Genomic DNA, 12,972 nt, shown 5'->3' on the forward strand with positions numbered 1-12,972 from the left:
GGACGGCACCAGGTGGGATTGCAGAAGGATTTTTTTTTTAGTTGCCTATAATCTGCATTTATTTTATAGACAGACCAATATTTTTTTAAATTTTTCATATATAGCATGATAGTTGACGCGAGATTGTTTTATTCCAGATGTGAACTTTTATTTTGAAAAGGAGAAGCTCCGGGATGGCACGGCATGACACGGGACGCTCCAGGCTGCAGCCATACAGTCTTGGACTACTCAGGTGCTGTAACTACAGTAAATACACTCTCCAATTGCTTGGATCCCTTTATCATTTCAGTGCTTTACTTGGCTACTAAATTTGAGAGGAAAATATGATATTGTAGTCTAGGTTTTAAACCCTCCTTTTGACAGTTTAACTCTTTCTAAACAACATTTGTAAACACAAAACAAGATCAGCTTATAAAATCGTGTAACCACCCAGCATCATGTCACAGTTCCGCCGGTAGTGATCATCCAAAACCTGAAGGTGGCAGTAATGCAACATCGTGAAGGCCAACTGCCGTAAAACCTCGAAGAAGAATAGCCGTGGGGTGAGGGTGCTGCCTGGGCGGAGCTCTCACGAGGAAGAGGAACACAACAACATAACTTTGCTAGCTAGTCAGAAATATCAAAGTAATAATCGTAGAAATGCATTTCATCCTCCCTTACGTGTAGACCCTAGGTGCCTGAGGTAGGACTGCTTCTTGGGTTCGTGTAGCGAGCTTGTTTTACAGGCGACTGAGATTGTGTTAGCCTTTTTCCCTTGTTAGCTTAGCTTAGCTTATGCTAATACATTTATTGAGCTAAACATTTTTATAATGTTAATTAGCTAGAAGGGTTAGCTGGTGTGTATATTTGACATAATATGGCCTAGGGACTAGTTCGTGTAACGTTAGCTGCTGTGTACAAACTGTCCAAATAAAGCTACGCTAACGTTAGCAAGTTAACCGCTAGCGTAGCTGTCATAACATCTTCACCAAATACTAGCCAACGTTACTCGATGCTAACGTGAACCTGACTTTATATAGTGCAACGTTAGCCATTTAATAATGTTTGACAACCAAATAGCTCTATGGAAGTTGGAGAAAGGCGGTGCCACAGCTGTCGTTTTATGGTCTTGGTCACACGTTCACACCTGAAGGTAACCGTGGAGAAAGGAGTGTCATGTTTACAATTGGGCTCATAAGTCTACACACCCATGCTAAAATTGACTAAAAACAGCAATAACAAAAATTACCTTTTGGAAATTGATCTTAATTTAGAAAAAATAGGAAACATACAACCTTTAAGGACACAAATTTTCTTTGTGAATAATAAAGTATCGTAAATAAATAAATGTTCTTCCTTAAAAAATAAGTATACAAACCCCTATGTTAAATTCCTATAGATGCTGGCAGATTTGTATTTTTAAAGGATATTATGCATCTTGAAATAAGTTCCCTTGGCCTTTGAAATTAAAATAGCCCCCCATCATCACATACCCTTCACCATACCTAGACATATGCATGGTTTTGTTTCAGTTAGCCTAACAGCTGGTTTGATTTGCAGTGAGAGATGATTTTATGGAAAGTACCCCATGCCAGTCACTAGCAGTCTGTGGTTGTCTGTATCTTTCAGCTCGAGTGTTTACATGAAGCCTTTGGATAAGACCGGTACTATATACTACTGAGCGACGCTATGGAGGAGACGAGTCGGGAGGCGGTTGCCACGGCGGTGCAGCGGGTGGCAGGGATGCTGCAGCGATCGGACCAGCTGGACAAAGTGGAGCAGTACAGAAGAAGAGAGGCTCGGAAAAAGGCCTCTGTGGAAGCCAGGCTGAAGGTGCTGTGTTAACAGACAGTGCAGTATAGTTCAGTTGTCACTCCTTCGTTTTACACATTTAGGTATTCATTCACTGTTCTTTTCAGCAACAACCGTTTCTGTCAGTGAAATGTCAAAAAAGATTGGAAAAATCACAAGTTTGCTAAAAATGTCAACAGTCTAAAATGCAGAAATAATCAATAAAATGTAAGGAATGTTGGTATTTATTGTCTAAATCAGTAATTACTAAAAAAAAAAAATTCCATTTTGAACTAATGTTTGTATTGGGTCTCCATCACTTGTAAACCTCTGATTTGGCTCCAGTTTGTAACAACAGGCATATGTTTAACTAATTCAGTTTTTTTGTAATCTAGTTCCTTTCTGATTTTATGTCACAGTTTACATAATTTCCCCAGCAGATGGGAATCATTAGTCTCTGGTGCATACTTCTTCTTTTTAAACTTTTTATTATTTTTATTATTTTTTGTTTTATTTTTTTAACTTTTTATTACTTTTTATTATTTTTTACTTTTTATTACTTTTTAGCTTAGTAATAATGCTGAAATGTATTTAATAGTGACAAAGCATACAGTATGCTATTGTACTACACATGGTGTGACAAATACTCCGTATGAAAGCACAATTCATCACATACCACATTATTATTAATTGACACAAAGCATAATAATACTTAGGTTTGTAACTAACAGTAATATCTGTGTCTTGATTGCCCCTGACGTCCTCAGGCAGCCATCCAGTCCCAGCTGGATGGCGTTCGCACCGGACTGACCCAGCTGCACAGTGCTCTGCTGGATGTCAAAGACATCCAGGGCTCACTGGCTGATGTGAGTAAAGACTGGAGGCAGAGCATCAACACCATAGAGAACCTGAAGGACGTCAAGGATGCTGTAGTTCAACACAGTCAGCTGGCCTCAGCTGTGGAAAACCTTAAAAACATTTTCTCTGGTAAGGTTAGTTCAGCCCGACCTAAAAGATGTCAACAACAGTGTGTCCCATTTACTATCCCCAAAAAAAAAAACGCGCTTTATACAGGTTCGAGACAACAAGGCTCAGAATGGGACTTTTATTTTTTAATTTAATTTATTTTTTTACTTATTTCACAGAAATCAATGCCTTTTCCTTTTATTTCTGACAATTTGATAAACAAAAGTGTATATTATGCTTGAGTAAATAAAACCTCAATTAACAAAACTGGTTAAAAATAATAATGTGAATATTTAAATAAATCACAGAGAGAATCCGGTACAGCCTACCTCTGGAGCTAAAACTGAGATCAGGGCTCGTATACAAGTTCTGCTTGTTCAACGCGTGTTTGGTAAATTGCTCTTAAACACATTTAGAGAGAGTGTGAATTGCTGTTTTTTCTTCTCAATTCCTGTCATCTTGGTGCTGGGGATTTTCTTTGGGGCTGGCTAAAACCTCTTAGAGGTGCGCCAAACATTCCTCAATGCAGGATAAACCCATGAACAAACTATCTTTGACGGTTGAGTTGACTCACAGGGAACTTCTCTCCTGTTTTGTCTTGCTCTTAGTACTCTGTGTGTCTTTGTGTCTTTGTCACTTTGCTGTGTGTACAGTACCAGAGATTGTGGCAGACACGCAGCAGCTGATAGAGCAGGGAGAGCTGCTGCAGGCCCACAGGAAGCTGATGGAGCTGGAGTGTTCACGGGATGACCTCATGTATGAACAGTACCGTATGGACAGCAAGAACACCAGCGACATGAACCTCATCTCCATCTACTTTGAAGATGTAAGTTTAAGTGATAGAGCTTTTGAGTGCTGTAACACAACTGTGAAAGATCTGAACATCATGTAAATTCCGTCAGTGTAACAACAGGGCTGTGTCACACTCACCGATCTGCTGCTCTCCCTTTCTTCTGTTAACTTACAATAGTACTTCACTTTGTTGTTATATGGTTGTAAGCATATATGTTATATGTTTGTAAGCTTATTTTCTCTTGAGTTAAAGATGTACCCTTCTGGGGGACTATCTCTATCTTAGACATTTTTTTTGACTGTGTAACCACATAAGTCAAAGCTCTAAGTCTGTTTTCAATCTCCCTGTGTCCCCCCCTCCAGGTTCAGGGGTTGTCAGATGAACTGGCCAAGCAATTATGGATGATACTGCAGAGGTCCATGTTGACAGTTCGCCGTGACCCGACTATGTTGGTGTCATCGGTTCGCATCATTGAGCGGGAGGAGAAGATTGATCGACGGATGGTCGACCGTAAGAAGCAGACGGGCTTCATCCCGCCTGGACGCCCCAAACGGTGGAAGGACAAGATGTTTCAGGTAAAAGAAATTATGAAAGTTATAAACAATACTACAATTAGATCACAGTTGATTATCTCTTTGTACTATTTGGGCTTGCCCCATGGTTGTGTACTATTGTGCCCCTAGTTTGACTACCCTTTTTTCGGGTTTTTTCATCCTACTCTTCTTCCTCCTCTTCTCTGATATTTCTTCCTTCCTTATCCAACTCTCCTTCCCTTTTTTATTTTATTTTTCTTCATCAGCTCTTCTTCCACTTTGCCTTCTAACTCTTCTTGTTCTTCATCTAACTTATCATCTGAATCTTCTTCCGATTATTCCTGCTATCCCAAACTTCTCCTCCTGCCCTAATGGCTGCTATCCGATTGTATTTGCACGTATTTTTGTTATTCTGTTCTTTTTTTCTCTTTCCTTTTCTCCTTGTAAAACGTCAGCAGTTACATAGCAGTCAGCTCTAGTCTAAAATGATCTATACCAAAATATGGAGCCCGTATGGAGGATGCTGATTAAAAGTAATGATGTGCATCCTGAATGAAAGGCGTTGGTCTCCCTGTTCTTTGTGGACTGTATTTTGATGTCAACACTAAGACGCTGGAATTTATCTAAATGTTGTGAAAGTATGGACCATTATTAGCCTTGCCCCACCCTTCTGCATACTTCCGCTCAGTTTTCATTTTCCTTCAGTACACCCCCTGAGTTTGCTGTATATTCTTAGGTTTTCTCCGGTCAAATCTTTGCCGGTCCAAAAAGTTTGATTTTCGCTCCGTTAGTGGTAAAAGAGTTGGCTAAGGCGAACGCTAGCAATGCTAAGGCGAACGCTAGCGAGGCTAAGGTGAACGCTAGCGATGCTATCCAGATCCAGAGTTCCTGCCTTCAAGGAAGTTAACACCTGTCAATGTAGAGTGGCTAGACTCTTTGTACAAATAAAATGTACCAGAGTCAAGTAGGACCAAGCTTGAACATTATAGGATTCATGGGGAAATTAGATTTGATTTGCTTGCAAAATAGATGTGGTGTTGACATTTTAGTTTTTTACCTCAAGAAGAGTTATTTTTCTGGCCAACTGTACAGACTCAGTCCCTAAACGTTGACTTTGATCCGTTTCTGTTGCAGGTGTTGGAGGGTACAGTCGGCACCCGCATTGAGGGCACCCAGGCAGTGACAAAAGAGGCTGATAAAATGTGGCTGGTTCGTCTTTTAGAAATAACCAGGAAATATGTTCTGGATGACCTCATCGTTGTCAAGAACCTCATGGTGCAGTGCTTCCCCCAGCACTACAACACTTTCAACAGGTAACACACACAGAATGAATCAGTGTGTCTGTCAGCACAGAACCGGTCCTAAAACACAAGATTCAGAATAGAAATACTTCATTTTCTTGGCCGCCTAACTGTCCTTCCACCTCCAAGCACTTGAAAGCCTCATTCTCACAATTGTGTCATCAGAGCCATGTAATAAATTGAACCATGAATTTAGTGAACTGTTAGGCTCTTAACTGATGAAAAGCTTCTAGTCAAAGTATTCAGTTGTGCTTTTATTTTCCTTTTTATTTAACAAATTCAGGTAAGTGTTTGCTCACATGTGTGTGTGTGTGTATATGTGTTTTAGGTTTTTTGGCCTCTACCACAATGCTGTGTCCTCTCGTGTCAAAGAACTGGCCTCTGAGGATTTAGAGGCTAATGAGATCGTATCCCTGCTAACCTGGGTCCTCAATACATATAAGAGGTAACACGCACACACACACAGTTAAAGTGATGGGGGTTAACTATGGAGCTACCAGAGCTTTATCTGTCGCACATAGTACAGCCATTAAAGACAAATTCCTCCGTTGATGAACAAATCTGATTAGTTTTATTTATGTATCTAACATTTATTAAAATCTCAGAGCAGCTTAAACCGGCAGATGGAACTGAGTTTTAGTTATAGAATCTGTGTATGTGTGCCTGTCTGTGTTTCAGTGCGGAGATGATGGGCCACCCAGAGCTGTTTTCAGAGTGTGACATCAACCAGCTGGAGCCTTTGCTGCCCCAAGATGTGGTGGATGACCTGCTCAGCAAATATGTCAAGACTTTCACAGTAGGCAGACACCACACACATTAACAGGAATGCTAATGGATGTCCTATTCAGGTCTTTATTTCGTAAAGTAGTCTTTATACACATTATGCCTGCGTTCATTTCATTTAGGCCTGCGGTTTGAATCCACACATAATCACATTGTAAGTGCTGCACTGCAAATAGACCTGCTCCTTGGACATCTAAACACAGTAACTTAATTACAAAAAAACAGCTTGCCTTTTAAATAAATTATGTCTGGTTTTTTTCTTCCTCTTGTGCTGGCTCCCTGTGTGTCACCTTAACAAGTGTGAAATTCCCCTTTAATAATAAATATGCCAATGTGTCATAATTAAAAAAAAAAAAAAAACAGTTTGAAGTGGCACAAAAACAAAGTTATATAGCATTTTTTTTGTTAAGTGTGGATCCAGACTCTTAGTTTGACTGTCCATATCTTCAGTCTAATATAACAGGCTGGCTGAGGAAAGCCCTGGAAACGGACAAGAAGGACTGGCAGAAAGAAACAGAGCCTGAAGCGGACCAAGATGGATACTACCAGACCACACTGCCTGCCATAGTCTTTCAGGTAACACACACCTAGTCACACACCTAGTCACACACGCAGTCACACACACAGTCACACACACAGTCACACACACAGTCACTTTAGGGAATGACAAGATTTACACTGAAAAAAAGATTCTCATGGGCTAAAATGCTTTTCGGGGGACCATAAGTTACCCCCGAGCAAATTTTGACTAAAAAGGGGTAAAAAAACCCCTTTTTTGGAAATTAACTAATCCCTTTAATTAAAAAATTAGGAAAACCCAACCTTTAAGGCCCCAAATTTTCTTTATTGAAAAATTTCGAAATTTTTTTTCCCAAAAGGGCCCAAAGGGAACTTTACAGGATGACATATCCTGGATCCATGAAATACTGCCTTTGGTGCAAAAAAAACATTCACCGCTCATTTCTCTCGCCCTTTTTTAATTTTTCTTATTTCATCAGTGTTTGAGCAGAATCTGCAAGTTGGGCCAGATTGAAAACTTTTTCAAAAGCAAGTCTGAAGCTCTCCTAAAAAAGATGCCATTTTCCCTTTCAGGTAATTTTCATAGTTTACTTTTTTTCGAGTAATAAAGGTCGAATGAAAATTTGTAATCTTTTTGAATTGAAGGTCTGTCAAATATGTTTGAAACAGGGTTTGGTGTGTGTTGGTGTGTTTTTTTTGTTAGGTACAGGAGGGGCGGGGGCCCTACAAAGGGACACTGAGAGACAACAGAGCCTGGGGTTAGTACTACTGTACCATCATTAAAAATCCCAACTTCAAGTAAATTAAATTTCATAGATGAAGAGCTTTTACACTTTGAAAAAATGGGGATTTTGGTCATAATGGGGAAGTCAAATTGAACCCCCAAAGTTGCGTGTCTCTACTAAGTAGGAAACCCCAGATTTACACCGCATGTGTCTGGTGACCAGGGACCCAAACACTAAAACCTTTTGGTAACAAATAATCCTTTTTAAAAAAAATTTTAAATTTAAATAAAAATTTTAATATTTATTATTTTTAAATAAAATATAAAAAATTTTATATATATTTGATATGAACTTTTTGGGGTTCTATTTGAAATTTTTTTATCCATTTTTTCTAAGAGCCTTTAAACTCTAGAGGAAAGTATCGCAGCCCCAGCCCCTCAGTGTGACCCTAGGAACGCCAAATAGTGGAAAAAGGAGGATTCGTTCCTTTGGTGAAGTTTTCCCTAGACTCGAGGTAAAAGAGCTCTCTTTGGCGTCTTTTTAAAGGGGTTTGGGTGTTTTTTTTTTTAGGGTTTTAATAAACCCCTTTAAAATGAAAGAAATTTTATCGGTTAAATTTAAAAAAAAAAAATTAGAAAATAATACACTACCGGCAAAAGTTTGGGGGGTCACTGAAATTCCATTGCCTCCCGGCAGAATCCCAGCTGGATCATTTGCTTTTTTTTTTTTAACCAGGCCAAATTTTTCAGATAATTTTGTTTTGTATAATTAAAAGGGTCTCAAGTTTTCTCAGATTATACGAATGAGCCTTTTAACATTGGATGAAATGTGTTTGTAATGACCCAAACCTTTTTGCCGGTTTTTATTTATATCATTTAAAAACAGTTTTTGCAGGGAAAAGACAAACTTAAAAAATTATTTCTTAACGCTTTTTTTTTTATCTTAGTCATGGAAAAAAAAATCTTACCCCAAAATTTTTGACAAAGATTTGTTCTTTTTCCCCATAACCTATTGGGGCCCAAGTAACGGTTTTTTCCCAAAAACCTAAAAAGGGTGTGTCTAAAGAGTAACTTTGGCAAAGATTTTTAAAATAAAAATTTAAATTTTGAAATTTGGTTTTTTTGTGGCAAAAAACATTTTTTTCTAAAAATACAATTTCTTCCACGCCTGCCGCGTTTTTTTTCCAAAAAAAGACCAATGAAAATTTGGGGTACCCCTTTTGAAATAAATAAATTTATCTATCACTAAAAATGTTCAAAATACAATTTCATTTTAAATTACAAAAAAAAAAAAAAAAACAAATTTAAAGGAGTTTGTTTTCAAAATGTCCAATGCATTTTTGCTTTTGATTTGAATCGCACTGCCAGCACACTAAAGGCTCTGACTAGGAAGTCTGCGGGCTCTCCCCGCGGGGACACCATCTGGGACCGGGAGCTACTTCAACGATTTCAACAAGAAAAGGCCCCTTAAACAGGTAGGGGGAGAAATCACTTTAAGCTGAAGTTTTGTTTCGTCGGGTTGGGTCTTATTTTCTTGATTTTACGGGGGGCTCGGCCGGGGGTTACTTTTTGTAGCGGGAAAATGGATTAGGGGGTAAACGGGGCCCGGCCTCGGGCGATTACTGTTCGTCACCACAGCCACGTTTGAAAAGAACTTTACATAAAAATTTTTTTACATTTTTTTAAAAAATGATCCCCGAAAAAAGGCGGGGAAGCTTTGCATGCTCCATTCATAATTTCGGCTGAAAAGGGGTTTGGCTTTCAAAAGCTTCAATCAAAAAAGATTGTGGCTCAGGCTGAATTTTGTCAATTCTGGGCCCTTTTCGGGCCTAAATTTAAAGGCTGATTCGCTCTAGAGACTTTCCCTTAGAGGGGACTTCAAAATTTCATAAATAATTCATGTTAAAAGTGTCAATCTGGGGCCCAAATGGACCTCTTTTTTAAAATACTTTCCTTGCCTTTGCTGACCTTTCATTTTTTTCCCCCTTTTCATTCGACAAAAAAAGGTTTAAACTAAGGAGGGGATTTGGGGGTTTTCCTAGGAACCAAAAAAAACACTGCAAATGAAAACCTCTTTCTGATCGGGGGCTTAATCCGGGGGCGTTGATTAATCCTGGCGTCCGTGGGGCAAAAAGAAAACGAGTTGTAATTTTGATTTTTTAAAGTGCCCTTTCTTTTTTTTATAAAGTTTTTCTATATAACCGAATAAAAATAAACCAAAAAAGGGGGCGTTAAAAAATTGCCCACGAAAAAATGCCTTTTGAATAGCGATTGTTATATTTTTTTAAAATTTTGGCGGGTTGTGCAGGAATACGAGCGAAACCCTCGCAGGGGGGTGGGGGGACATTTAAAACAGTGAGCAAGAGGATCACCTTTAAAAACGGTGAGAGGGGAAGGGACTGAGAGGTGACAAAGGCTGTGTCAAATTCCCTTTGGAAAGGCTGCCCGGGGTTCACAATGGGGTTTTCAAAAGTCAACATTGTCACTTTTACCAAACATTTCATTTTTTTAAAATAAAAATTAACCGTGTGTTTAGTTTTTAAAAAATCCGTTGAACAATCAAAATGTCAAAAAATTTCTGTACACAGTTGGCGAGTAATCCTGAAAACCTTCTTGGGCCCGGAGACATGATCAGCAGTTAACGTGGTATGACAGGAAAGTCCTTTAAAAGGTGGGGGCTCCTAACTTTGGGGATTGTTTTTGTGCAGGGTGAGCCAAAAGACCGGTTTTGGTGCCACGCGCCACGCTGAAGTCTTCAAGCTACGCCCCACGCTGCTGTTCCCGGAGGTCCCACTCTGGTGTCCAAATCCCGCATCAGGTACCCACACTCAATAGTCTATATTCACATTGCCCCGGAGTATGGTCGGCTCAACCGCTACACTCTGCTTTTTTTTTTATCTTAAACCAATCACAAACCCTCCGGCGCACTAACCCGGGGGAATGCGAGGCCTTCAAAATACTACAGAGATGCGGGAGGGAAGAACGGATGCCGTTTTGCACTTTTAAGCCTGTAATTTCTTGACCCACACACCAAATACCCCCCCCCACACACCACCACCCAAACCAAAACCCCACACAACACAACCCCACACACCCGACTGCGGGCTTCCCTATAAAACCCTTAAAATTAATTTTTTTTTACTCAAAAGCGCCTTAATATTTATGCACTACTCACTTTTAAACATTTTCAATGCCACTATCAGCACGTGGTGGTTGTTACGTTATATTCCACCGCGGGTACACAGCAACTAACGCAAATCAACAGAGAGCTGTGTAATGAAACATTATCTAACAAGTGTAGCTAGCAAAGCGGCTCTGTTGTAAAGGCTAACGGTGCTCGGTTAGCACAACGACATCCTGTTAGAAAGCACAGCCAAAACGATTTGTCATAAAGCAAAGTAATAGTGTTAGCCACGATGCTAACGGCATTGACAACTAAGCCAAACTGTCCTGCCACTACTATTATAATGATGTATAAACAACCTGTTTTTTTTCAGATTGTCACGTTACTGAGAATACAGATATTAGAAGGTAATATCTGAAGTTGAAGCTAACTCTGACAGCTGTAGGGCAGCTAACGTTAACTTCATCTGTCGCCATGAAGCTCCCAGCTAAGCTCCTATAACTCGCGACGCAGTTAAGAAACCAGAACAAGCTAACTAATGATAACAAAAGCACTTTGGCTCAGTGGATGTCGATTTTAGAGTCCTGTTATAATGTTACTTGGTACGTAACGTTAGCTCACAGTGCCCTGTGTTTCTCACTCCCGTACTTATTGTTCATCAGACATGACATGAGAAGAGGGAGATTAGCTAAAGTTAGCCAACCTATTTATAAAAAGAATCACATTTGAATAGTAATTTCGTCATTTAAATAGTATTTTTTTTTTTTTTTTTTTTTACTATTTAAATTATTTTTGTTCTAGCAGCCCTAACACACACACACACACACACACACACACACACAATGATATCCAACACATCAAGCCTACAGTGCATACACCTTTTGTAACATGTATTTAATAATAAAGGTTTTTATGAGCATTGATCAGCAGAAAAAAAGTAAAGCATTTAAGCATATTTGTGTAGGATGTGACCATCTGGCCCAGTTACTCAATATAATCCACAGACCTGATTGTGAGCGGTTTCATGTAGGAACTATTTTCTTTCTACTGAACCACACCCAAACCAACCATATCACTGCGCAGAATGAATGATATTAATGGACAATGCTTGTGACAGAGTGAGATTTGACAATGTAATGGTTTTCTCAGCGGCTGAGCCATCAGTATGCTTCCTTCTGTGCAATGATACATTTGATGGTTGTAGTTCCTTAGCAAGGAAACAGTTTCAACTCACAACCAGGTTTGTGGATTATCTTGAGTAACCGGGTCATGATGCAATCTAGTTCCATTAAATTGGAGAGAGGGCAGACATCTCTATGGCTGATATCTCCAACACTACTATTCAGATTGAGCTAAAGTATGTATCTAAAACTTTGGGGTGAAGTGTCCCTTTAAACATTACCACTAAGGTTTTTGGTCCCTCCTGCTCTCCGTAGGGAGGAACACATCCAGGCGTTGCTGGCGGTGCGTGGCGACGCCAGCAGGGAAATGCGCCAGATGATCATAGGGACACTCAGCGAAAACAAAGTGTCCTACTCTGGTGTTACACAGCCCATCTTCAAAGACATCACCGTGCCCACCATGACCATGACGACCATGACGACCATGACCTCCATGGCGACTGCAAAGCTGCTCAAATAAAGCCAACAACCCTAACACTATTTTCACCTTCAGCACCTTCAGGCACGATAACATAAGCAAACCTCTTTTTCCAGACACTGCTGTTTTTAATTGTTTACCGTGTTCTCTGTCTGTCCCTCCTTATTTTGCTGTTTTAATTGTCACTCTGATCATGTGTGCTTCAACAACAATAATAAAATCATAGTTGTAAGAAAGTGTGGGATGACTACTAATTAGTGGTTAAAGAATGACAAGACGATTTCTTTGTTTTCTTCCTCCTCTTTCTTTTTTCACAAGTTACTCACACACGCTAAGTTAGTGAACAAAAGGACGAAAAAGCCCAAAGGAAACATTACAAAAGAACTCTAAACAGGCCCTGATATTATAGGGTCCAGATTTCAAATAGAGAAAATACCATGGAGTACAACAGGAAGTATGTTACTATACATATAGTATAATGAAGTAAATAGATTACATTAGATTATACTTTATTCATCCCACAGCGGGGACATTTTCTTATTATACTATACTATAATACTATGTAATGTTGGATTGAAGGTCTTTGGTTAATGAAATTGAACTAAAAACTTTACTTGGCTAATATTCCTAGCCGAGATGAAGGTTTGAAAATATCACTATGCTTTCCTGTTCAGCTCAGATAAATCAGTTACTGAATTTCAATAATTATATTTTTAAACAGATTTAATTAACCAAAACAATTCTTTACTTCTAATTTAGTCCTTAGATTCGTATACACAAAAACATCATTGTACTGTGCATAGTGTTGTACATATTTAACAGGATTTTAATTGTATTATTTTTATTAAATCGACATGACT

General features: G+C 39.1%; 1 protein-coding gene across 1 annotated transcript; it reads left to right on the forward strand.

Moving 5' to 3' along the window:
- Positions 1-447: 447 nt before the first annotated feature.
- exoc3 (exocyst complex component 3) lies at positions 448-12,205 on the forward strand. The gene is made up of 12 exons (XM_032531872.1): positions 448-682; positions 1,609-1,812; positions 2,538-2,757; positions 3,390-3,562; positions 3,892-4,104; positions 5,197-5,375; positions 5,692-5,808; positions 6,042-6,159; positions 6,597-6,722; positions 7,145-7,238; positions 7,369-7,423; positions 11,950-12,205. Exons 2-12 carry the CDS (start codon positions 1,669-1,671, stop codon positions 12,152-12,154), a joined length of 1,644 nt encoding a protein of 547 aa, XP_032387763.1. The 5' UTR covers positions 448-682; positions 1,609-1,668; the 3' UTR covers positions 12,155-12,205.
- The last annotated feature ends 767 nt before the right edge of the window (positions 12,206-12,972 follow it).

The sequence above is a fragment of the Etheostoma spectabile genome, chromosome 12 (genome assembly GCF_008692095.1).
Source record: "Etheostoma spectabile isolate EspeVRDwgs_2016 chromosome 12, UIUC_Espe_1.0, whole genome shotgun sequence".
NCBI classification, from domain to species: domain Eukaryota; kingdom Metazoa; phylum Chordata; class Actinopteri; order Perciformes; family Percidae; genus Etheostoma; species Etheostoma spectabile.

Excerpts from the sequence above, each read along its gene's own strand:
- exoc3 (XM_032531872.1), top strand. The coding sequence starts at position 1,669 with ATGGAGGAGACGAGTCGGGAGGCGGTTGCCACGGCGGTGCAGCGGGTG. Across the intron at positions 2,758-3,389 it reads CCTTAAAAACATTTTCTCTG|TACCAGAGATTGTGGCAGAC; the intron begins GTAAGGTTAGTT and ends CTGTGTGTACAG. Across the intron at positions 6,160-6,596 it reads AATATGTCAAGACTTTCACA|TCTAATATAACAGGCTGGCT; the intron begins GTAGGCAGACAC and ends CCATATCTTCAG.